The sequence below is a fragment of the Convolutriloba macropyga genome, chromosome 10 (assembly GCF_964194025.1).
Source record: "Convolutriloba macropyga chromosome 10, txConMacr16.3, whole genome shotgun sequence".
Lineage (NCBI taxonomy): Eukaryota > Metazoa > Xenacoelomorpha > Acoela > Convolutidae > Convolutriloba > Convolutriloba macropyga.
Window position 1 is genome coordinate 62009371 of NC_134477.1, and position 25319 is coordinate 62034689.

Below are 25319 nucleotides of genomic sequence, written 5' to 3' on the forward strand. Positions count from 1 at the left end.
ATTAAAAAAGCTCATTAAAAATCATATCAGATTTTTGTCAGAAAATGAAATGCTATCATTTGGTCTTCAGGGACATTTTGAGGTAGTAATGGGGCATTTTGAAATAGAAGGTCTCAGGATTTCGTATTTGTCCTGGCATTAGCGAAATAGTTTGTTTGTTTTCTTTCTTTATATATGAAACAATACAATATAATATAAGAAAAAATATGTATCAATATATATAGTTGCCAAGTTGGTGACGGTCGCTTTTGCTTTGTGGGCTAGGTATGTGTGGTAGGGAGGGGGACTGTCAACTGTTCAAATTGTCCTGTCGTCCGGAACTTCATTAGAGCATACCAATTACTATCTATTACACTAGAATTATATCAACAACTTTAAATGTCAATGAACATCCTTCAAAAACACAGCTCACTTCAACGGAAAATGGTTAATTTTAAACCAGCTCCCACTTTTGCACTTTGGATCAGATGTTGATTTAATTGAAATATGGGCTGTGATGAGATTTGAGCTCAATCTCTAACCCAGCGCTAGCCCATAGCCCACTAACCATATAATGTCACATCCTGTCAATTGTGAACAAAGTAATTCTGCTTTTATTATCTATAAGTAATGCTCCATTTTATTTTGTCCAATAACTCACCTTAAGGCAAACTTATTAGACTGGGGAAAGTTTTATTTGAGCTTTACCTTAATTCATCTATTAAGGGGAAAATACTACGTGAACCCTTTTCCCTATAATTAAAAATGGCAGCATTTTACCGCCGAGCAAATTTGAAACAGCTTCCCATTTGTGAGGAGGCTACTTAATTATAGTGGTGTTTGAGAAAAGGAAAGAACTAACCGGATTTTATGGTTGAGGTGTCGACTGTTACGGTAGTATTCTCACTTGTAACCTCACCCCCCACTCCGCAATCGGTTGTGGATCCGACGGCGGCCGTGAACACGAAGGTTAACACCTGATCAGCAGCAGTCAATCCATAAAGGTCAATTGGGAAGTCAGCCCTGACGAAGGACTGTTCTACTAAGAGGTCACTTGAGGAGTTGTACACAATCACTGATCCATTGTCAAAGTTGTAGGCCTCCGAGGTCAGTGCGATAGTGTAGTTGTCGTCTCCCAGCTTAGTTATATTGAAGTGGCTTTCGAGCGGCTGAGGAACTGAAATTAAACACCATCACTTTTAACCGGCTTCAAATTTTCACCACCTTAATTAAATAAATACAAATATTTTATAAATTAATTATACAAGTGTTGATATACCTTTTTATCTAAATTTAAATTGCATTTATATAAATCAGATAATTGTAAAAATGTTATAAAAGTAGAAATACATAAGTTTTTTTTCAAAAATTTGTCATTGATTGTTCGAGTTTCAGCTCCCACTTGTAATAAATAGTCCTGTTACGTTTTCGGGGGTCAAAGATTGATAGCGATAAATTTCGTCATTTTTAATATTTTCTGTCTATCTGGTTTTCATGCATCCACCATTGGTGCAAAGAGTACATATCCCCATCTATAATAAAACTAAAAATTTCCCACAAAACTGTTTCAATTAGCTGAAAAAAAATTTCATTTTTTTTTCCAGCTAATTGAAGATTTAAAAAACAACCAATAGCCACCACATGGTTAAGGCTAATCTGCAACTTCTCTATTCAATTCACAACTAATAATTCAAGAGACTTAAATCCAATGATTCATCAATTAGCCTTCTTTTATTTTTTTATCTAGTTGTCATCAGCTATCGTGAAAAAGAGTGACAAAACTACAGAAATTAATCAATCGAAAAAGACATTTTTCATCGCAACCCGTAATAGTAATCTTCAGTGTTTGTTATCTATAAAACCATTTGCTAATATTTTGAAATCTTACCTTCAACCAATTGTTCAATACAATGTACGGATGGATCAATGACTTAAACAAAAACAATCGAAATCGTTAGAACTCTTAAGCGAATACCGCAATCATTTTTCGCAAGCAAAGATTTGAAAGTATTCAGCATGAACGTTTCAATAACAATTATCTTTATTTACAGAATTAAGTATCTATGAGATACTGAAACAGACTGTGAAATATGATAAAATGAAGTGGAGTGTGCAACCTATTGCTGAAAATTTTTCTATGCCAAGCTTTCAAATCCAAATGAAAAAGAAATTTTAAAAAGTAAAGTTACGTCAGTAAAATTTTGTCTCCAAAATAGTTTAATTCTATATATCAAGCGCAAATTTAATTGCAATAATAATAGATAAGGTTAAAATTGTTTTAGAAATTAAATGTTTTGTAAGACAGATACAGCTGAAATTTGTCATTGATTAAACAACTGTTTAAATACAATGGCAGCTTAATTGGAAATTCGTATTTTCAAATTTTTTACGGACATAACATATTGTGTAAAGCCATTTTTTAAATGAAAGGATTGGAGATTTAAACGTTTAAGATAATTGGATTTGAGAACTTGTTTTATTTGGGAGTAAAAATGGGTGTTCAATCAATATCAATACCGTTTTATTTTTCTCTGTCTTATTCTTTCCTATAATTTGACGCAAAGTTTGTAATCTTCTGCCGATAAATTTACAACTCTACAACAACAAAAAACTTTATTATTTCAGGTTAACCCTGGTCGATTTCCATTCAGTGCGGAAAGCGTTTAAATTTTTTGAAAAATGAGATCAAATAAATATGAAAAGTAGTTACACTAGGCTGTAAGTGCATTTCACCAAATTATAATCTTTTTAATCCCTTTGCCGCTCAATTTCACCATTTAATTTTCCGAGACTACAAAAGTGAGGGATTATACTGCAATTAATCTGCCGCACAATTCTTTGCGGAACGCACTTTCGTCGAACATTTATTGCGGTGGCAAGCAATTTTCACTTTTCAACTTCCAGTTTAAAAGTAAAAAACACTGAGTGGAATTTCTTTACAAGGCATTTTATAGGGCATCGCCTTTTCGTCCGCGAAGTTTGTAAGTGTATTTCACACGCACAATGCATTTCATACGAAAAGTGGAAATTGGTAATAAAAACGAGTAAATTTACTCAAAAATTTGGTACCGGTAGACGCCCGTAATATGAGGAATTATCTCTAACTGAAATTGGAATAAAAACACAAATGATTGAGCAATGCAACAATAAGAAATTCAAGAGCAGCTTCATTTTCTTTTTCCGCATCCATTTAATAATGTCACATATTTGTGCAATTACTTCAACCTTAGCAACAGCCTTGTCAATGAACACCCATTTTTACTTTCGGAAGAAAACCACCAAGAAAAAACCTCCAAATTTTAGGTAGTAAAACAAATCCCATGGAAAAAACCCACTTGACCTTCAAAGAAGTGCGTATTTAGCGCCTTTAGCCATGCCTTGCGGACTATGGCCGGCCGTGCTTTTTAAATGAGCTGATGCGAACAATTAGTTACTTAATAGCCAAATGTATGAAACCTGTGCAGAAAGTAATCGAATTTGAAACTTGGGCTGCCGTTCCATTCAACGCAATTGTTTCAACAGTGATCTGGTAAGAGCCTCCAGGCTGTAAACTGGAGTACTGGAGCCATCCGGGGTCACTGGCGGGTGAGTTGACGGAGGCACCAACAGATGAACAGTCGAAGTGGGTGGAAGAGCAGCTGGCGACGATGTTTGAGATGTCTGCAGCACCATCGGATCCATCGACTGTTATGTTGACAGATGTGGTGGTGATGGATCCTGCCACGATTGCCAAGTCCACAGAGGCATAGCTGGCTATAGCACAACAACAACAACAACAACAACAATAATAATAGTCTTTCACTATCTATTGTTGAAAGGCTACTTAGAAGCTAAAGCTATCGCCCCGTTATTGTGTAATTTAATTCTAGGTTTAACTTAACAGAAGCATCAGCTATGACAACTCAATAAAAAAATACAAACGCATCCAGCTCAGACTAGGTGAGAAAATGATTACTCAAAATAATCACATATTTCGATTTAGAAATTACCCAATGGCTCTAAGTTATATCTGGGGTATAGGCAACTCTGGCGAGAAAGAGAAAAACAGCTTTCTGAATTGCAAAGCCATAGTCTTGTTTCGTTGCTATTCCAAAAAAGTTGTTAGTTTTGTTCATTCGAAAAGGGCGACCTGGAGGGCCAAAAAATTTATGGTCAAAAGAAAGGACAGTTTTGATGAACAATAAAAACTGGTGCGGAAAAAATGCCGCATATTTTTCTGAATTTTTCCACTGAACTGCAGGCTGAAAGTGATAAGGAGAAAATGGATAGCCGGTCAATTGTGACAACTTGTGTTTGTTGCTTGTTGTATTCCGTCGTTTTAGAAGGAATTTAACATAAAAAATAACCTAAACAGTACCGTGTAAATACCTGTTTCAATACCTGGTAGCAGCTACGAAAACACCATTTTTCCAGAAACTACCGGGCGTAAACATTGAAACCAACACGCAAGATGCTCGAAAAGCCTTAGAGTCTCTCACTCTTGAAGATGACGAGCAGATAGTATCTCTTGACGTAAAAAGTTTGTAAACCAACGTTCCAGTTGGAGAGGCTATAGAAATAGCTATAAGAGAACTCTATTCAAGCAACCTAGCTACAGATATCCCAAGGTCCGCCATGAAAAGTTTGCTAAGGCTTGCGGTGACGAATGTTCATTTCAAATGTAATGGGATCTGGTATGTGCAATCAGATGGTCTGGCTATGGGTGCATCACTGGCTGTAATACTAGCAAACGCGTGGATGAAATCGTTTGAGGCATCACTGCAAAAACCGGAGCTCAGTGAAAACTTTTCCAGATCCGACCAAAACGGGAAGTGCAAAGACTGTAACCGGAGAGTGACTTACCGAGGAAAAGGAGTAGAATGTGAGTCATGCAAAAACTCGTTTCGTGCAAGATGCCAAAAAATATCGAATGAGGAATACGCCAACATTCAGGATGTTGTTTGGATTTGTACTTATTGCAGCAATCAACAGACAGTGGGGCATGATAAGGAGATGAAATTGTTTAAAAGCTATGTGGATGATATTATATGCACGGTTCGTGGTGACCCGGATGAGTATTTAAAATTTGCAAACTCATTACACAACAACCTGCAATTTACCTGGATGGGAATTTAGCTTTTCTTGACATTAACGTAAATGTGAGCAGCAAAAATAATATCACCTGTCATTGGTATCAAAAACCAACTGACACTGGAATAATACTGAATTTTCGCAGCTGTGCACCGCTTCAGCATGAGAAAAATGTGATTCAAGGGGCGGTTCACAGAGTTTTTAATGCAACCTCTAATTGGTTGGCCTTCGATCAGGCTCCTGAAAAGAACAAAACTTGCTGGACCAAAAATCAATATCCAGTGGAATGGTCTTCAAAAAAAGTGAATCAGACTCTAGAAAAGATAATAAGTGGCGGTAAAGACCAATTAAGAACAACACCAAAAGAGCATCAAAAAAGCAAGACTAAATCTATTGATAAGCCAACTATTTTTCTACAATACAGAGGCCACCTTACTCAAAACTTTGCAAGCAAACTGAAGAAACTATGCGAATTGCAAGTAGTTTTTACAACGCGGAAATTAAGATCGTGCCTCCCCACCCTGAAATCATCTTTCGATAGAGACCTGAAATCCCACGTGGTATATGAGATTAAATGTAATGGAGGCGGATCCATCTACGTTGGGCAAACAAGACGGCATGTTACCAGAAGGATAACAGAACATCAAAAGAAGGATTCACAGGTGGGTCAACATCTGGTTGAATGTCGTGGCGCCACGAATGACATTGAATGGAAAATTCTGGACGCCTGTCGGACAGTAGAAAAACTAATGATTATCGAAGCTCTATATATCAGCAAGCTGAAGCCGGCACTAAACACACGCGATGAATATAGGGGGAGGGAACTCACGCTAAAATATTAGTTCAAATCATAATTTTGACTAGAGGAGAATACATAGGACAAAAAACATTTTGTTCATGACAAAACGAAATGTGCAAAACCTCCACAAGAGGGATACTTATGGTTAGGGCAAATTCGGAGTAACCCTAAAAATACAGGAACATGGCCAAAATCGAAAAATCCGGAAAAGGAATGTTTTTAAATAAATTGATAACAGTTGTAAATATGATTTGTAAATAGGCTAAATATTGTATATAGGGAAAAATTTTCGATTGATTTTGTAGAGTAGTTCCTAGAATTGTTTTAATAGTCGTCTCAGACAAATGTAAATACATATTCATTTTATCTTTTAACAATTTGTAAAACAGTTTTAACCTGACGATGAACGTAAAGTTCGAAAACGTTTGTTTTAAATATTGGAAGTAATTTTAATTTGACAAATTGGTTTCCTTTACATAAGTTATATAACCAATTCCATAGCATACATTTTGAACATGTTCTGGATTATTCAGGTATGTTCATCTCACCATAAAATTAATGAATTTTTGATCTTTTCCGTTTGTGCCCCCCCCCCCCCAGCTTAGTGGGTTCATACTATTTGCACCCCCCAGAAGCACTTGCAATAATTTTACATAATGATTTACCATGTAATGACACGTGCTCTGTAACTGGGGTAGCATAACGTACGGGGGAGGCACAAACGGAAAAGATCCTGAATTTTTATCAGGTTATGGAGCACGACCTTCAGACTGTGTGTAGAACAATAATTAGGGACATTTTCTTTTGTTCATCAGCTTAGTTGGACCAGATATTATTTACATTCAATCGCACCTGCCATATTTTTATGTAGTTACACGTGTAAAGGGAGGGGGATTGGGCGAGGGGCAGTATAATATACACTGGTTTAAAAGGGAACAGATCCAAGCAGGTTGTGAATGCCAAACTCGATACTGATAATTTTAAGGGTACAATACTTGGTGGGATCAATTCTGTCCCCCCCCCCCCCAGTGTTTTTTTATGACCCCCAGTTACAAATTATATGTTGTTATATAGCACGTTACTATTTAAGAAAATGGCACGTGCGTCTGGGGGTCATAAAAAATTTATGCTCACTAAGCTGGGGGGGGGGGGGGACAGAATAGATCCCAATACAATTGAGTTGAGAACAAATTAAACGGAAATAATTACCTGGCTGGTACACAATGTCACCCGGATTGGCTGACACTGGACCATTGGTCCCACAGTTAGTAATAGCCCCAACACTGAACACAATTGTGAGGGTGTAATTTGTCAAGGGGGTCAGACCCTCTACCACATATGGCAACTGGCTCTTAGAAAAGGTAATTGGTCCCACGTCACTCGGGACAAAACTAACGGTTGCGTCGTCAAAATTGCCCCCCACTAATGCGACATTGATGCTGACTGCTGTGTCGTTCAATTTGGACAGGAGAACTGTCGGATTTGGCTCTAAAAAATTGTATCCATGTTGTAATTCGTTTCCCTTTTTCTGAGAGAAAGAAGTTTTTGGTCATTGTTATTTATTAAACTGATCAAGATATGCATAGCTCAGAGAAAGGAGAGTTGAATAATTTCTAGATAAATCTTGCAACAAGAATCAAAAATCTTGATAGACTTTTCCGAGGTGAATTTAATACTTGCAGGAATCTTTGTAGAATTTAAAATTCAGCTAAGGTGCTTCGGGGGCCTTAGCCTCTAAATTCTAACAAATTTTGAAAACAATTCCTAAGTATTGTTTTTCTCCAAGTTAGCCCTGTAGGCGACTTTAGTTCTCTTAAAGACCTTCTGCCCTAACTAACTTATCAAGAAAAACGGGCACAATCCTACACTTAGAAAAAGTTAACTTACACCAGCTAACTTTGTTGTGGCACTGTGAAAATAGCGAAAATTATTTCAACAAAAATGAATTTATGCTTCAACTATTTGCAGAAGCCTTCATCTTCATCACAGTTTTGTTTATTTCTACAAATGAGATAAACTTGACAGTTTTTACGTAAAAATAACCGTCATTTTTTATCAATGTAAACTTTTTTGAAAGAAAAAAGAACAAAATGATTAAAAATGGCTATTTCTATAAAGAGTGCTATCCCCTCAAATTAGAGATAAAAATACCATAAATACTCTAAGCTGTCAACAACTGAAAATCAAGGCCAATTTTCTCATCATAGGTTGGTCATTTCATGAAGTGATGCTCGTCGTACAATCAAATTTTCAATTTCATCTCATGGGAATAATAAGATTTTCTATTAATGCCACTTGAGACATTCCAAGCAATCGGAGATAAATGTTGGAGAGAAAATCTCATAATCAACATTTGCCATGAGATCTAAATTACAAAAAAATGACATTTTCTATTATTTCGAAAATCTACTCTGGACACTGCAAGCAATGAAATTGATACAAAAAGTTTGCTGTGAAATCTGAAGTGAATGAAAAAGAAGAAAAACTAAAATCAGAAAATAAAGAAAAAAAATTGTAATCTCTATTAATGGATGTAACCGATTATTTGCTACAAAAAATACTTTAAAATGAACTTAATGTTAACTGTAACCCAATTTTGAAGCAGAGACAAATTTTCATTAAATGACTTCTTCCTTCAAAAAGAATTCGTCGTGCTATCAAACCTGAGCGAACAGTCAACAAACAAACAATTGTTATCGGTACATAACTGTTGATACCCAAACCTTTCCCCCAAACCATCATAGTACCAATTTATATTGTTCATTTTCATATTATCTGCAGAAGCAATCGTTCTGACTTATATCGTACCACTACACAGAATACAATCTTTCTAAACAGCTGTCTCTCTCAAGCAGTCATAAACTTGAAAAATATTGAAAGAAACTAACGATAAAGGAAAATTTTTCAAAGTTTTCTATTATTGCGATTTATTTTGAAAATGATTCTGTAACTGAATATAAACACAAAAAAAAATACAGAAAACTTTCTGGGTAAAAACTTTGGATGAAAAGTTATGTTTATTTGACAAGCGAGGTTATAACTGTTCCAGATTTGATGACTTGGATGAGGATTTCTAATTAAACTCTAACTAACTAACCGGTGCAGAAACGTATATCGTCATAGTGGAGAGAGTTTGCGGTTCCATCAAAAGTTGACTGGTTCACTGTTATCTCGTACCAGGTTCCCGAGATCAAGCCACTAACGTACAAAAATGCCTCGACAGCAGCGCTCGGATTAGTGCTGTAGCTGATGGAATCACAACCATTCACATCTCCTGACTGGCATGATGCGACAATGTCGGCGATAGTTCCAGAAGAGCCACTGGCATCTATAACTGAAAGATTTGCGGACGTAGCAGTGGCATTAATGAGAGTTATGTTAACATTATTCGAAATGGGAGCAGCTGTTGTTCCCACCACAACTACTGTTGCCGGTGCCGGGGTAGCACCACCAGCTGGAACGGTAGTTGCGGGTCCAGGAACTCCCATCGTGACTCCAGCTGGAACGGCAGTTGCGGGTACAGTGGCTCCCATCGTAATTCCAGCTGCAACGGTAGTTGCGGGTCCAGGAACTCCCATCGTGACTCCAGCTGGAACGGCAGTTGCGGGTACAGTGGCTCCCATCGTAATTCCAGCTGCAACGGTAGTTGCGGGTCCAGGGACTCCCATCGTGACTACAGCTGGAATGGCAGTTGCGGGTACAGTGGCTCCCATCGTAATTCCAGCTGGAACGGTAGTTGCTGGTCCAGGGACTCCCATCGTGACTCCAGCTGGAACGGTAGTTGCTGGTCCAGGGACTCCCATCGTGACTCCAGCTGGAACGGTAGTTGCTGGTCCAGGGACTCCCATCGTAATTCCAGCTGGAACGGTAGTTGCGGGTCCAGGGACTCCCATCGTGACTCCAGCTGCAACGGTAGTTGCCGGTCCAGCGACTCCCATCGTGACTCCAGCTGCAACGGTAGTTGCGGGTCCAGCGACTCCCATCATGGTGATTCCATATCCGAAATTGGTTACCAGTCCAGGGACTCCCGTCGTGACTCCGGGAGCAATGGTCGTTTCGTTTCCAGTAGCAATGGTCGTTTCGTTTCCAGGGACTCCCGTTGTGTATCCAGGTGCAAAGGTAGTCGAGGGTACAACAGTACCAGTCGTAGGAGTACCATCAGAAGAAGAAGAAACTGTTGGATTTGTCGGTCCAGCAATTGCATATGCTTCTGTTGATATCATGAGTACAATGAGCACCTCCTGAAATCACATCAGTAGTCAAAGTGCGGACCTGCTTCCTCCGAAATATCAAGTTTTTAATACAATCCTATTTAGTTTTCTTTTTCTTCTTTTTCTCGGTCATCCGAACGCAGTTAATCAAATTTTTGTTTCAGTAAACCATTAATGCTGCCTCATGGAGAAGAAAATCAAATGTCTGATTTGAATTTTGAATTTGAGTTGAAGTTAACCAACAGCAGAAAATCCGAAACTTAATCTGATAAAAACTGCCTACCAAACAGAAATACATATCATCAAATCATCATCTAAAAAGAGGTCATAAAAGAGAGTTAAGTTAATTTAACAAATAATTTTAATGTTAGGTCCAGAAAAAGTCTTTCATTTAAGAAATTATAAATAAATGGATAATAAATGTCTTTTTCAATGGTTTGCAAAAATGTAAAAATCATATTCTCTCAACAAGTTTAGGTTTGTTGGTAAAAACTGCTTGAGCAACGAAAAATATATGCAACACAAATTTGTCGTTTAATTAATTCAAGTTTGGAACAAATGAAATACTTGGTTGAGGTCTGATTTTAAAGCTGCGAGTTAGCTGCCCGCTTTCCCGGCACTGTAAGTGCAATAGTTTATTAGCAGATCTATTTGACACTTATATAAAAGTTTAAAGTTTTGAGAAAAGCATATTAAAGGTAAAAATTCCGTAATTCTGCATAAAAAGTGACATCTAATCTAATATTCCTAAAAATGAAATCCTAAGAAATGAAGCTATGCATTTTAAAAAATTCGAGCTCCTATTCAGAAATCTTTAATATTTATTGCTGTATAGAAGGAAACCGTAAGGAGTTACAGACAATGCAATGGAATTTTGAAAATAAGTAATTCTTAGAAAAGAAATCGTAGTTTGATATACAAAACCGCAAAATTGCAAAGTTGCCAAAAAAAATTCAATGATGAGCTGCCTGAAACTCAATTTTAGATCTAAAAAGAGATCTTGAAACCTACATGAACTGATTTCCATAATCAAGCAACCAACCCACGGAGATCTAATGCAACAGTTGATATCCATAACCAGTTTATGTTTATAGTAGTTCATTGTCATTTATCATAATTAGAACATGATTTTTCAAAGACCTCAACAAAATTTTCCTTGTTGTTTGAAAACCACGAAATTATTTTTAGTCACATCATCAGCAAAAAATGCAGTATTTGGTCTGGTGTAAATTGCAAGATTTTCGATATTATATATATATATATATATATATATATATATATATATATATATATATATGTATGTATATATATATATATATATATATATATAGGGAACAGTAGCGGGATTGACAATCAGCCTTACGGTACACAATACTTTATTTTTTTGGATGTTGAGTCACCAAATTGGGATTATTTATTCAATGTGTTGCAACCTTTTCGTTATAAAAAATATAGAAAAATGCTTTGAAAAACGTACACTTCTTATTCTGCTGTGAAAACTTTATAATCAACAGTATCGAAGAGTTTGTTCAGGTCAACAAAACATTAAACTTTTTGTTTTGTAATACACACTACGCAAAAATTCACTGAATTGGTTTAGAGCCCCAACGCAAGAGTTGACAATTGTTTGATGTTCCTGTTTAAAAGCAAGCATAAGACAGAAATTTCTTTGTTCTAAAAACTCAGTAAAAGATCTGAGTAAGCTAATGGTCTGATAGAGCTAAAGGAGATTCTTAACTACCCTTGTAGCTTTTGCAGTTTTCTATGCTTGTGTTCAGATGCTGCCCAAGAATTCTTAAATAACTAGCAAGTAAAACTTTTCAATCTTGTTACTTATGACCTTATGAAGTTATAGTTGTCAAAAATTCTTCAACAGCTCACTCCAGAACTTCTTGGTAAGATTCAGCTAACTTTTCAATCAGAAAATTTTATTTGAAATTACTTAGATTTTCCTAATCAGCAAGTAATTTTTCCGTCCAAAAATGCAATTTTGATTTCTAAAATACGTAAACCTCGAGAAAATTTCTGTTGGCTCTTTTGGATTGACAACTGTTCCCAATGCATAAACACGCTGCACATTTTTACGTCAGCATAAAAATTCCTCCGGAGAAACTTAGAGTTTTGTCCCTATTTGTCTCAGCTGGGCAGTATTTGTTGACTGTTGTTTTTAGGAAGCAATTCTTTGCTTTTCATTGATCGCAAAATATATGCAGCAAATCTGCAGAAAACTTTTTAAAAATTGTTTTATAATTTAAGATCAACTGGGAAATGTATAGTATATTAATTGAAACCATGGAGATCTATGGTATGTGAAATCATAGACCATTTTTTTTTAATGTGCGTCCGAGGGTGGCAACATTACGGTAAAATTCCATTGAATTTGATGTTCTTAGTCTTTGGGGCCATTATGTTCTAAAAATTGAAGATAATACCTTACACACGTTATAATTATTGTTAAATTAGTCCAGTTTTCTTAAAATAAGTTTTTAAACACTACTTATGCTAACAAATTGTGTCAAATTGTCAACTAAATACAGTTGCGTTGTGTTGAATGCATTTTATTTTTTAACGTAACTACATAGTTAATAGTTTAAAAATATTTACTCTAATCCTCAATTTAGAAACAGTGATTAATTGAATAAAAGCTGTATTTAATTTCTATAAAATCAATTTTGTTAAAGTCAAAAAATTCACAAATATCCCCCGAATAACATTCACTATCTTTTCAAAAATTCGGTTATTGGGTTTTGTAACCTCTTTTAGCAATTTATGTAGAAGAAGTCGCTTTTTAGATTTCTGAGAGACTGTTGGGCAAATAAATCCAACTGATCATTGATATAAACAAATGACTCGGTATTGTGCGTTCCCACAAAAAGTTACGACCCCGCTCATCCGCAGTTTCGGCATAAATGTCTACAAAATTAGGAACAGAAAGAAAACCCCCAAAAAATTGAGTATTCTTCAAAAAAATGCCTATGAACATGAAGATTGCTTCCAACGCAATTGATTCATTGGAGTAAAAAAGCCGCATAAGACTGATGAGATAAGCCATTATTAAATAAGCAGATCAAGAGAAACAACAAAATCAGACAACAATAACATCAAACATTATTACATTTGAAAATTTATGTCCATTTTTTTTTACAAAAAAAACTTATTAACGAGGTCAAAATAGCGTCAAGTAAAACTGAAATTAAACAAAATACCTGTTCACTAGAAAATATATAGGACCACTCCATAATAAGGCTCGGTAACAATTAAAACAAAAATAACAAAAAAAACAAAGTTAAAAAATTTGGCTTAAATTATTAAAAACAATTAATTTCAAAGTGATAAAAACCGTTAGATAGCAATTGAAAACATCCAAAATTTTTTTGATCACATACGCCGCTTTAGGAGGGCTTTAAGACCTGTCATTATTCAAAATTTTCTGCGTTACAAAAAGAACAACCTATAGAGACAACAAACAAAACCTCATTTAAAACATCCAAGAAAACGCTGTCGAAGCCATAAGGCCATAATTCTGTTCACAAAATATGTTCAATTCAGGCATAATTGAACACCAAGCATGTGGTATGCGACCTTTTATTAATGAAAATAGGTAACAAGTAAACAAAAAAAGAGAAAAAAAGGCAAAATTAACTAATACTTTTGTATTTTTCGAAAAACATTCAAGTTCACGCTAAATAATGAAACAATTATAAAATTTCGTTTATCCGTCCAATGGAAGCAATTGAGACTTGCTATTGTTCAGAATTTGGCTTAAGTCTACAAAAAGAACGCCAAATTTAGACAAAAATCAAAAAATTGCTTCACTTTTTGCGAAAAATTTGCAAAAAAAGCCAGTAAATTCAAAATGAATTCCACATAAACAACGAATTTTGTAAAAAATACACCTTCCTTTTAACACAAGATTTTCAAATTTTACTATTAATCAACGGGACTAAGTAATAAATAGACAAAAAAGAACAATGCAAAGTTACCAAACGTTTTTTCATCGAAAACAATTGTTTTCAAAGTCATGAATGCATAAAAGCCATAAACAATTAACTCAAATCAGAATATAGGCTCATTTTTTCCTCAAAAAAAGAGAACAACAAAAATCATTATCCAAAAAACTTCATTCGTCCAAAAGACAAAGTAAAAACTACTGTTAAAAACAAATGTAAAAAAAACTCAATTAAATTATTCGAGAAAAGGGAGTCGAAGTCGTTAAAACCGTATTCTATGCCTTTAAGACCTCTATGTTATCATTTGTGCCTAATTGTGGACGCCAATAATGTAATACGTGAACTGTTAATAATGAAATACAACAAAACGAAAAAAACGTGAAAACTAGACGAAAGCCTAAAAATAAAAAAAAAATTGTGAAATCTAGTAGTATCAAAGCCAGAAAACAATAACTTACCTTGTAAAACGGCAAAAAATATTAATTTTCAATTCGGTAGTAATAGGAGGACGGTAAAGTTTGCTGTCTTTGCTGACACGAAGCTACAAAGTGACCAAATTAAGAGAAAAATAGTGGCAAATTTCAATAAGCCATTGTTTATTTAAAAACAAAAGTAAAAACGACCATAATCTTTCGAGTGAAGAATCTAGATACAATAATTTGGAACTGCTCAGGAAGCCAATTGGACCTATTAACAGTGAGCTTCGATTTGAATTGTTCTTTTTTTAATTGAAAAAGTGACCGTTTTTTTTTAAAAAAAGACCGAGTGATTAAAATTTTTGCATTGTAACATTCCATAATTGGACAAAAATTAACCTTCCTATTGCTTTCAATCCATTAGGAACACTCATTTAAATTGAGTGCTGTTGGTCTAGATAAATTGTTAGTTAAATGATCAAAATTTTGCGTTTTTCATAGTCATAGAGTAAAGTCAGCAACAAACAGCAGAATTTTCTTTCCAGACCTTTCTCAATGGAAGTGAAAGTAAGTATAGCTCCCACTGTAGCTAACAAAGATTTAGTTATTTGTTTTTGGATGTGTACTTTCGTCAATTTTATTCAAAATGGACTAAAGAGGCTTATGTCGGGCAATTTTTGATGAAAAAGGCTGAATTTTGAAAAATGTAGCCCAAATTTTAGCCAAAAAAAACAACAACGCCACTTTTTTTTGTCTACAAAGATAAAATCAACAGTCCTAATGGTCACAAAAATTTAAATCACCATAACTCGCTGTAGAAAACGAAATTCAAAAAATCCTTTTAGTTCCATATTCTACGCTGGATGGGCTTTTTAATGAGACTACTCACAAATCCCTACGATGAATATATCGATCGCTCAAAATCCTCTGGACACCAAAAAACTCAGTTGAGTATACAGTTCCTCCCCCGTCAAGATTGGTGGGAACAAAGAGATACAAGTTTTGTTTGCTCATTGTTTTGTTCTTAAGGTAAGTCATTACTCAAGGGTTCTTCAGTGAGTTTTGATCACACAGCGCTCATGGCTTCAACCTTTCAAAAAATCTCTCATACGGCATACGCCCATTGCGATTATAAGTTCAAATTCTTCTTACACTTGGAGTAAGGTTCCTGTACAGTTTTTACTAAATCAAAAATTAAACCCAACTTTGTAGAAGCAATGACAACTTGAAAGAAGCAGTAAAATGTTTGCTTACGTTTTTTCTTCGGATCTTTTCCGTTTGTGGTCCCCACCCAAGTTTAGTGGGCGCATATTATTTGCATCCCCCAGACGCACGTGCAATATTTTTACAAAATGATTTACTATGTAATGCTAAGTACTCTGTAACTGGGGTAGCATAACGTACTGGGGGAGGGGGGGGGGCACAAACTGGGGGGGGGGGGGCACAAACGGAAAAGATCCTTTTCTTCTTTTGAGACGTGTTTTATTCATAAAGTTCTAATTTTCTTGAGCTATTATTGCGATTTTAACTCGAAGCTCAATTGTCCCGCTTTTTGTCCACTTATTTTTCCCCAATAAATAACGTCACGCAAAAAAGACATTAAAAAATTTCCTGAAAAGATTCTAAATAGCATGGTTTTTTTCACTAAATGCCAGTGTTCAGATTCTGCCTGTGACTTTTAACCAAATTATATTTATTTTGTTTTGTCTTGTTTTCGTTTATTGTTTCCTGTCTTGCTTTGTTTCTTTTGGAAATTTGTACAAGCATGGTTTTTACAATCTTTTATTTCACTAACTCTGTCGCTTCCAGTCCTAAGCCTGAAATGAAAAAAAAGAAGAGAGAAAATTATACTGTAAAAATAAGTTCCCAGTGAAACGAAACTTGATACACCTTGCCATGTCATGCAAGATCTTGCCAACTCGTGCAAAACTTGACATATCTTGCCAAGATCTTGATAGACAAAATTTCTTGGAACACCTTGATAAGAACTTGGCAAGATCTTATCAAGACATGTCAAGAAATTTTCTTGGCGTAACTTGATAAAATCTTGATAAAATCTTACCTCTCAAAATGGCTCTTAGTTTAATCTTTATCTTTAGTTAAAACTTTATCTTTTTCAGTTCGTTTTTGCTCGTTTGGGATTTTAATTGTTACTCTCGATTGCAAAAAGAATGAGCCTAAAATGCCAGAATTTTTGTTTTTGAAAAAAATGGAGTCATGACAATTTTTGGTTTTTAAGCTGACTTTTTTTTTCATTTTTCGTATTTGATGCTAGATGCCTAAATACTGCAGTTGCTTTGTATGTATTCAATTTGCCGAGTGTTTTTTTTGCTGTCTTGTTTTTTCAACGCTTGCTTTTTTGTCTTATGTCATGTTACAATTTTTTAAAGTTTTGGGACCTTAGTGGGGGCCTTCACGCGGGCGGTCCTGTATAAGGTGTGTACTATGTACATACCGAGCTAGCATCCACTTAAAAATTTCATTATACTGGAAAAAAGCGGCTCATTTGTTTGTTAATAAACTAACGGGAGCAGTATTTTCCGACATTCTTGATAATTCTTGATAATTCTTGATAATTCTTGCTATTTCTTGATAATTCTTGCTTAATCTTATGATTTCCTGCTACCTCTTGTTTCTGGGTGCTATTAAGTTTTTAATACTTGATATATCTTGCCATGTCATGGTTAATCTTTCTTGGAAATCTTGACAAGATCTTGTTTCTTGACAGCCATGCAAAAAACTTGCAAGTTCGGACATATCTTGGTGTTTTCTTGGTAAGTACCATGGCAAGATCTTGGCAAGATTTACCAAGATTTAGTCTGTTCTTATCAAGATGTACCAAGTTTCGATTCACTGGGTTGTTAACTCGGCTTGATAAAATTTTCGACAAAAATTTTCCAATTTTTTTTTTAATTTCTACATTTTTTCTATAAATTCTATAATTTTCTATATAGTCTGAATCAGCGTCTGAATCAGAAAAATTCCCAGAGTCTGATCATAGTCTAAATCAGAGTGTGTAAAAAAAGTGTGAGTAAGAGCTAAATGTGACATTAACAGACCGAATCACTACTCGTCAGTTTGTGGAAAACATTCTGATTCAGTATTGAATTACTTCTGTTTGTAAGAGATGACTTGAAAGAGGCATTTTCAATCAGAATAAATGGTAAAAATAACTAAAATTGGGTCCAAAGAAAAATTAACCAATGCCAAATAGCCGCCACTTTACTATTTTAAAGCATGCTTTAATTTGTAATCGGATTATTGAACGTATCATTTGGCTTTGGGTTATTGATATGCAACCCTAAATCTTTTTATTATGTTCGCAAGTTAACTTTTCAACTCAAAACAAATAACAGTATATAAATCAACTTTAATGTACTACAAATCAAAAAATGATTGACTATGAGAATCGCGAAACGTCCTTTTGTATTTTTTCTTTTGTTCAAACTAAAATTGACAGTGTAGACATGAAAACAATTACAGCCTTTTTAGCCCTTACAAGATTATCAGGTCTTAGGTTAAATTTGAGTAGCTAGAAACTGAAAACTAAAAAATTGAACTTGGAATGTTCTTTAGTTTTTCTCTAAGACTTCTCTCTAGTTTTTTTGGAAGAAAAACTGCTCTCTCATTTTTTAATCTTAATTTCATTTTTCTGAAAAGGCGGTATGAACAATGAGTGCTAATATATTTCTTTAAAAAGAGGAGTTAGATCTTTAACACGTGATTAAGTGATGACTCAGAACTGATTGGGTTAAAATTACTGGACAAAAAGGAGTACCTGAATTTTGAAGACCATTTTGTTAGAGCAACTCAGTCAAAAACCAGATTTATCTCAAATTCAACTGCTCAAGTTAAAGTTATAAATTCAAGTTTAAAAACTAAATTATTCTCCTTTATTTGCAATCTGAGAAAGTCAATTAATTGAGGAGTCGACCAATCGGATGAGAGCCTTTTGTGACGTTGTTGTTTTTGTTTTGGATACGCGTGAACAAACAGTGAGTTTTACAATGAAAGTCAGTCCGCCCATTCACCTTCTTCGGATGGATTGGTGGTCAAGTGTATTCTTATTGAACGTGCTGACGGACTTTTATGACTTCAATTGGCCATAACTTTTTGAATAGAAAGATATACGCTACTTAAACTCATAAAAACAAACTTGCGTCAAGTTTTCATTCAATATATTCAACAAAAGGACTTTGCTCAAACTGTAATTTAGATTTTATGGAGGAGAATTACAACGATTTAAAAAGATCGTTTAAAAAGATAATATACATAAGTAAGAATGTTTTACTGAGCTTTATACTATAAAGTATACTTTTTTATACTTTTAAACTCTTTTTCAATATAATACTTTTTAATTTTTGTTAAGAACAGAGGCGTGACTTCAAAGTAGTTTTGTTCTTATGTGCAACCTGTTCAACCAATAGTTCGGATGCTTTTCATCTCTTGGCAAAAAGAAACAACTGAACAGAATGAAGTTAAGTATGAACAGATAGAAACTATTGTTGGGGAGTTGGTTGAACAAATGGTCATTTGTTCAGTTTTTGAGGTATGATCCAAATTAAGTTCGGGTTTGCTTTAAATCTTATTAACGAACGTTGAGCATTTTTTTGCGATGTCAATTTATAAATAATCATCACCAAGAACTGAGGTAGATAAAGTGGTTAGGAACAAAAAATCTGCTAATTATCGAAGTAGAGTTGTCAGGAGAAGCGCATTTAATATTTTCGAAAAAAAACAATTGATTTTAGATTCAATTCAAATTGTTTTGGTAATAAAATTGCCGAAAAATTGAAACGAGTAGCTGTAGGCAAAACAGAAAAAGCTGGTTGTTGAAAATGATCAAACAGAAATTAATTATATTTTTGCTTGATAAATACAAAATTAATTATATTTTTGCTTGATAAATACAAAATAAATACAAAATAAGCTTGATAAATACAAAATTTTTGCTTGATAAATACACTTCGAAATTATCACCCTTACACACACACACACACACACACACACACACCACCCACCCACCCACACACACACACACACATACACACACACAAATATATATATATATATATATATATATATATATAAATATATATATATATATATATATATATATATATAACAAGGCGGCTCGTTAATGTGCGTTCGCACGTGATGTTCCGACCCGAGCTCATCTACATTTTTGACTAAATTGTCAACCAAATGAAGAGATAACAAAAATAGATGTTTGAGTTTAAAGCAAACGTTACACAGTTTATCTACTAATTGAATTACATAATGCCATGCCTCATTACAGCGCCAACGTGAGAAAATTAGCACAAAAAAAATTCACGTCAAAAACGGAATATCTAAATTTAAAAGCACCTAGTAACAATGTTAAAGTGCAGTCAAGTAAAACCTTAACTACACAAGTTTACTTTTTCTATTAAAACAGCAGATGAAAATTTTCTTAAAAGAAGGAGCAAAAAAAGAAGGAGCCAAAAAGAAGGAACATTGAGGCGAACTTTATTAAATAATCAACATTTTTTAAACCAAGAAAATTCAAAAAAAACCAAAAAAATCATTAGCTTTTAAATAAATATTCCTTTAAAATTACTAAAAACTCATTACAAAACCAAAAGGACCTGTCTTTGGTTAGACTAAGCCATAGAAGCGAACTAAAGAGAAACTCAAAAAATCACAAACGATTTGTGAAAACACAATTTTTTGCAACCATTAAACTCAGTAGCTAGCATCTCAATTTCATGTATTTTTGTTTCAATTGTTCGATTTTACTGATTCAGCTGAAAGATTCAAATCTGAGAGTTTAAATTGGTTTACTTGCGCCACATTTGAAAGCAATTGGGATCTGTTATTACGCGATTGTTCTGAAAGAAGAGAAAAAGAAACACAAAAATTGGCCATTCAATATACGTTCAGAAAAACGCATATTGTCCAAAAAATGCATATGACAAAACAAATATTGTGACAAATAATATCAATAGATAAGTTATCTCTTGAAATACAATAAATTGGATGGGACCACTAATTGATGAAAATAAATTACAATATGACGAAAAGAAGAAGAACAAAAACTGAAAAGTTTGAAAAAAAACTTCAATTTGATTATCAAAAACTTTAAGACTATTCGCTATAAACTGACTGCTTCGGGTAACATCATTCATTCAATGCTCCATTAACACAAACAGCAAATTCAAGAAAAAATTGAGCGAGAGAAGTGTCGAAGGCATTAAAAAAAATGAACTTTTCACTAAAAACTCTTCTGTTTTAAATCAATTTTTAAAAGCACTGAGATTTATTTATCAGTATAATTTATCAGTATAATTTCAAAAAATCAACAAACATAAGAAAAACATTAGAACAACGAAATTTTCGAGAAAACACGTATTATCAACGCAATTACTTGCATTAGCCTTCAACGCAAGCCAGTAAATACGCTCAGTTATGCCTCAAAGGGACAATAAGCTTGTTTGACAATCATATTTCATCAATAAGACCTTACAACAAGCTATTGACTATGAGAACGACAACAGAGACAGGCAAAAACAAAAAGTTCAATAGAAAAGTGCCAGAAGAGTATGTCGAAGCAATTCAAATCAAAAGCTCTTCTATGAAAAATGTATCTATGATCCGTTGAACTTTATCCCTAAAACAATGAGGACCATCAGCAGTAGGATGACGTGATAAAGTTTCAAAAGGATCCAAAAATAAAATAAAGTACGCAAAAATAGAAAAAAATATAAAATCTCTTGGCATTGAAGTTTTAAAACTAATAAGTAGAAGATGAAACCGCAAAGCAAATTAAGTTTTGCTGCAGTACAACGGAAAAAAATTCCGCTAGTACTGACATTGACCAACAGTTCAGGAAAAAATAGGAGTAGCTGGTCATCAAAAAAGTTCAAAAAATTATTTTTAAAACTTAACAGCCATTAAACTCAAAATCTTTCAACGGAGCTCAATATCTACGCTCAGATATAACCCGACGGGAGATCAGGATGTTTGTTATGCATAGATAATTAACATGACATCACAATAAGTCTTATGACTGTGAAAACAATAACAAAAACAGGCAAAATCCAAAATTCGGTAAACAAAATGCGAGAAGAAAGTGCCGAAGCCAATTAAACTTCGTATGAATTCTTCTTCTTTCATCTTTTTGCCAAACACTATTTTACTTTTCAAAGTTTTAATTGAGAAAATTTTTTTCCAAGTACTCCTCTAGCATTTCGGCCAATTTCTCATGGTGGCTCTCTGCGGCTAGAAAATAAGGTCTTATGGAGAGTTTCAACGACTTAATAGAATATTAGACAAGGATACAGCTCTCATCAACAACAACTAATGAGGTCATCTTAATGGGCAAATGACTCTTCCTCGAAGAACACATCTTGAAACAAGATTGAAACGCTAAACAGATTTATTTTGGCTGCAGTACAACGGAAAAAAACTCTGCTATATAACCCGACAATAAGTCATTCCAAGAACTGGCAAAAAAGCGTCTTCAAGTAGTAGGTTTGAAATTTGATTCCTAACTGCATCTCTTTAGTCTTGGCTGCTGATGGTAGGTACACTCAGTGATTAATTTTGAAGTGAAACAATTTAAAAACAGATGTGTACTTTTTTTGCTGTAAAACAATTAAGATACATAACAATATAAATAATTAACAATTAACAATTAGCAATTAAACCAATAGCAAAATAATTAACATAAGGGCCATACAACTTAAGTACAAATGCATTCTTCAAATTTATTATAGTATCCATTTTGGAACAAGTTTTTTATCGAGTTAATAGCTCTTACGCCTCTAACCACTTTTTTGCGAGGTTCCCTCCTTCATCTTGACAGCCGAAACTTTTTCCAGGAAAGAAATTGTCTCGTTACCTATTTCACCCTCCAATTTAATCGCTGCATTACGAACTCCAACTTCGTATGAATTCTTCTTCTTTCATCTTTTTGCCAAACTCTATTTACTTTTCAAAGTTTTAATTGAGAAATTATTTTTCCAAGTACTCCTCTAGCATTTCAACCAATTTCTCATGGTGATTCTCTGCGGCTGTAAAATCAAGTCTTACGGAGAGTATCAACGAGCTATTCGAATATTAGACAAGGATACAGCTCTCATCAACAACAACTAATGAGGTCATCTTAATGGGCAAATGACTGTTCCTCGAAGAACACACCTTGAAATAACTCAGTCCAATGGGATTCTCTGTTCTTAACTTGAATATTTTGGAACAACAAGGATTGAAATTTGTTACACGCTAACTTCTCTTCCTACTACTTTTTATGGACTTTTGTAATGGTTTGTGGATGGTTGGCATCCATATTAGAAAGAAATGTTTCTCATTCACGAATCGAGAGAAGTGGGACTGAACAGTGAATTCCTCACAATAGTTATGGTTGAAGAAAAGTTATTCCTATTGTCCTAATCAAGCCCTTGTTCTTTTTACTTGTCAAGGCTCTTTTCATCGCCCAATTTTTGGTCAATTTTGGCAATTGGAAACAAATCAATTGAACGAAGAGCATCAGCCAACTTACCACCTCTGTGTCGGCGGACCACTCTCTTTGGTCATGTCTCTCATCCGCAGTGGGATCTAATCCTAAAACAGCCGGCTGGTTATCGCAGCGAAGCGCGCCCACTGGACTGCCAGGGGCCACTCAAAACATGGGTATCTCAAAGTACTTCCACTTTCTTGAGCTCATTTTCTAAATTTGGATTGTTTGACCGCCACAACGAAAAAAGTCAACTAAATATTATACATTGGGTGCTTTCAGTTGCATTTGCAAAGTGATTGTGGTAGCAGATTTAACAAGGGACTCTTTCCAAAGCAAGATAATCTAAAATTTCAACAACTAGTTTAAATAGTTTCTATCGCATTCTGTTGTAAAGACCTATCTTGTTTATCAGGAATAATGTCTTCTGATTTTCATTTTCTGCATCCATCCGGGTTTGAAAGTTTTGTTCGAGATGTAGCTTGCAGCTGGAATACTGTTAATAGTGTTGGTCCACGTCAAGTGAAGTAGGAGACTGGTGTCAACTATCACTGGTCTTCTTCCGGTCGGTTGGGTGACACTGCCAAGGTACTCCATCCAGTTAAGTTCAGTCATTGTCAGTATCTAACTGTCTCTCACTGGGGTACAGTAAGAATTGATTCCCAACTTCTCGGAAGGGTGTAGTCTCCGAGGTTCTGAGCGTGATATAAAGCAATTTCATTTGTTCAATTTTTGTATGCTTTGTTTCAATAGGATTTACCAGCTCACCTTTTGGTTTGCATCCTAATTAGCCACTGTGGAGTACCTACTCTTGTTTAACTTTTAAATATAAGTTTAATTCCTTCACTGTAAATTCCGACCGGAGAAAAAGAAATAACATTTTTTCCTAATTCTTCAATTGAACGTAAACAAGTACAATTTAGGAAAAGGGATAGGGACATCAACATTCAAAGATATAGAATATTAAAGAAGAAAAAAAAGGTTTATTAGGTTTAATTGAAAAATTGTAAAAGCCGGTTTCACTACGGTAAGAATTGTGTTTCTGTCTCCAGAGCGCATTTCGGGGGATCACGGAAAAACTCCAAAAAATCCGACTCTTGAGTAAGACAAGCGGCAAAGGCTCTGTAGTAGAGGTCGATGTTGCAATGAAGTTGCATCGCACGGAAATGACTCAGTATCTCCTTGTCCTCCATTAAGCGTATGTGGTTTGCGAGTACCTCAACCTAATAGTCACAATCGTTACATCTCCAATACATTGCAAATACTTGAATGGAACAAGTGTAAAGTGGTAGAATTCCGCAAAAAAGGGGCACAAAAAGAAAATATTTACAAACGGGGTCGAAAATCCCCAGCGTGCATTTGCTATACTGTTCAAATATATCGTATATACAAAATTAGTTTTAAAAAAAGCAGAATTAATCTACGCTTTCACGCAAGGAAGACGTGAACTCATGTGCATCAGGGGGTTTGTCTATTAAAATTGATATTGGACAAGTTGAAAATTGGGCACTGTGTGCTGAATTTTGTTCTTGTTATCACGATGCGATTGTATATTCACATCCGTTTGAGTGGGATCTATAGAATCAAACGCAAAATTATAGGGGGTATTATTTTTGATAAACATGGTTGGAAATTGTGTCAAGCTTAAACGCAGTCTAAAAAAATTAGGGGCATGATCAGCCAACACAATGAAATAATTTGACGTGTGCCCAAATAGTTCCATGAAGCGAGGGTTGAGGGCAAAATGTATACGTCCAAAGGACAGATCACACTCACGTCCTTCCTCAAGGAAATCTCTTTCAAGTTGTCCGATCGTGCAGCTGACAGTGGTTGGTAATAGATTATCGTCTGGAGGGCTGGTAATGTAGCTGATTCTCTCCAAAACATGTTGTCCACGTTCAGTGTTAACTCGGAGAGGATTCCTGATTGCAAGGTACATGGATTTAGGCCACGCTGCTCTGTGATACGTCTTTTGCAAAATTGACTTGGCCGTGCTGGTCTTAACCATTACAGCTAGCATCTTTGTGGACTGCATAAGGGTTGATGCGAGGAGCTCAGTCTCAGGCCATAACTTGGAGGGGAGTGTTTTGGCGGTTGAGAAGTCACAATTGCATTTGGGTTGAAAGGGGTTCCCAATAAAGAGTGAGCTGTCTGAGGGGTGAGGGGCCATACACGGAAAGCTATCAGTGGATCATGATCTTTCGTGCGGAGTTGAGTAGGGAATCGGGTTCTGTGGTATTGGAGGTGGAGTAGTAGGACTATTGTTGCGTGGACTTACGGGGGGGGGGGGTCGTTTGAATTTGTTGTGGTCAAATCTGTTGGCTTGGGCTGTTGGACAGGACACTGAGTGGCATTGTTACCTTTCCGAAGGTTCCAAACTTAGGAACCACTGCTTTAGGG

The 25319-nt window shown here is 35.0% G+C and overlaps 2 protein-coding genes across 3 annotated transcripts in view; one reads left to right on the top strand and one right to left on the bottom strand.

Annotated features, from left to right (window-relative positions):
• LOC142348258 (calcium load-activated calcium channel-like) overlaps positions 1-25319 on the top strand; it is a 520926-nt gene that overhangs the window by 16709 nt on the left and 478898 nt on the right. The gene's annotated exons all lie outside the window — the stretch shown is intronic.
• On the bottom strand, positions 817-18351 carry LOC142348251 (uncharacterized). Its single transcript, XM_075399545.1, has 5 exons — positions 18204-18351; positions 8946-10089; positions 7058-7336; positions 3436-3732; positions 817-1156 (listed from the first exon to the last, which is right to left on the bottom strand). The coding sequence occupies exons 1-5, from the start codon at positions 18219-18221 to the stop codon at positions 837-839; spliced, it is 2058 nt and encodes a 685-aa protein (XP_075255660.1). The 5' UTR covers positions 18222-18351; the 3' UTR covers positions 817-836.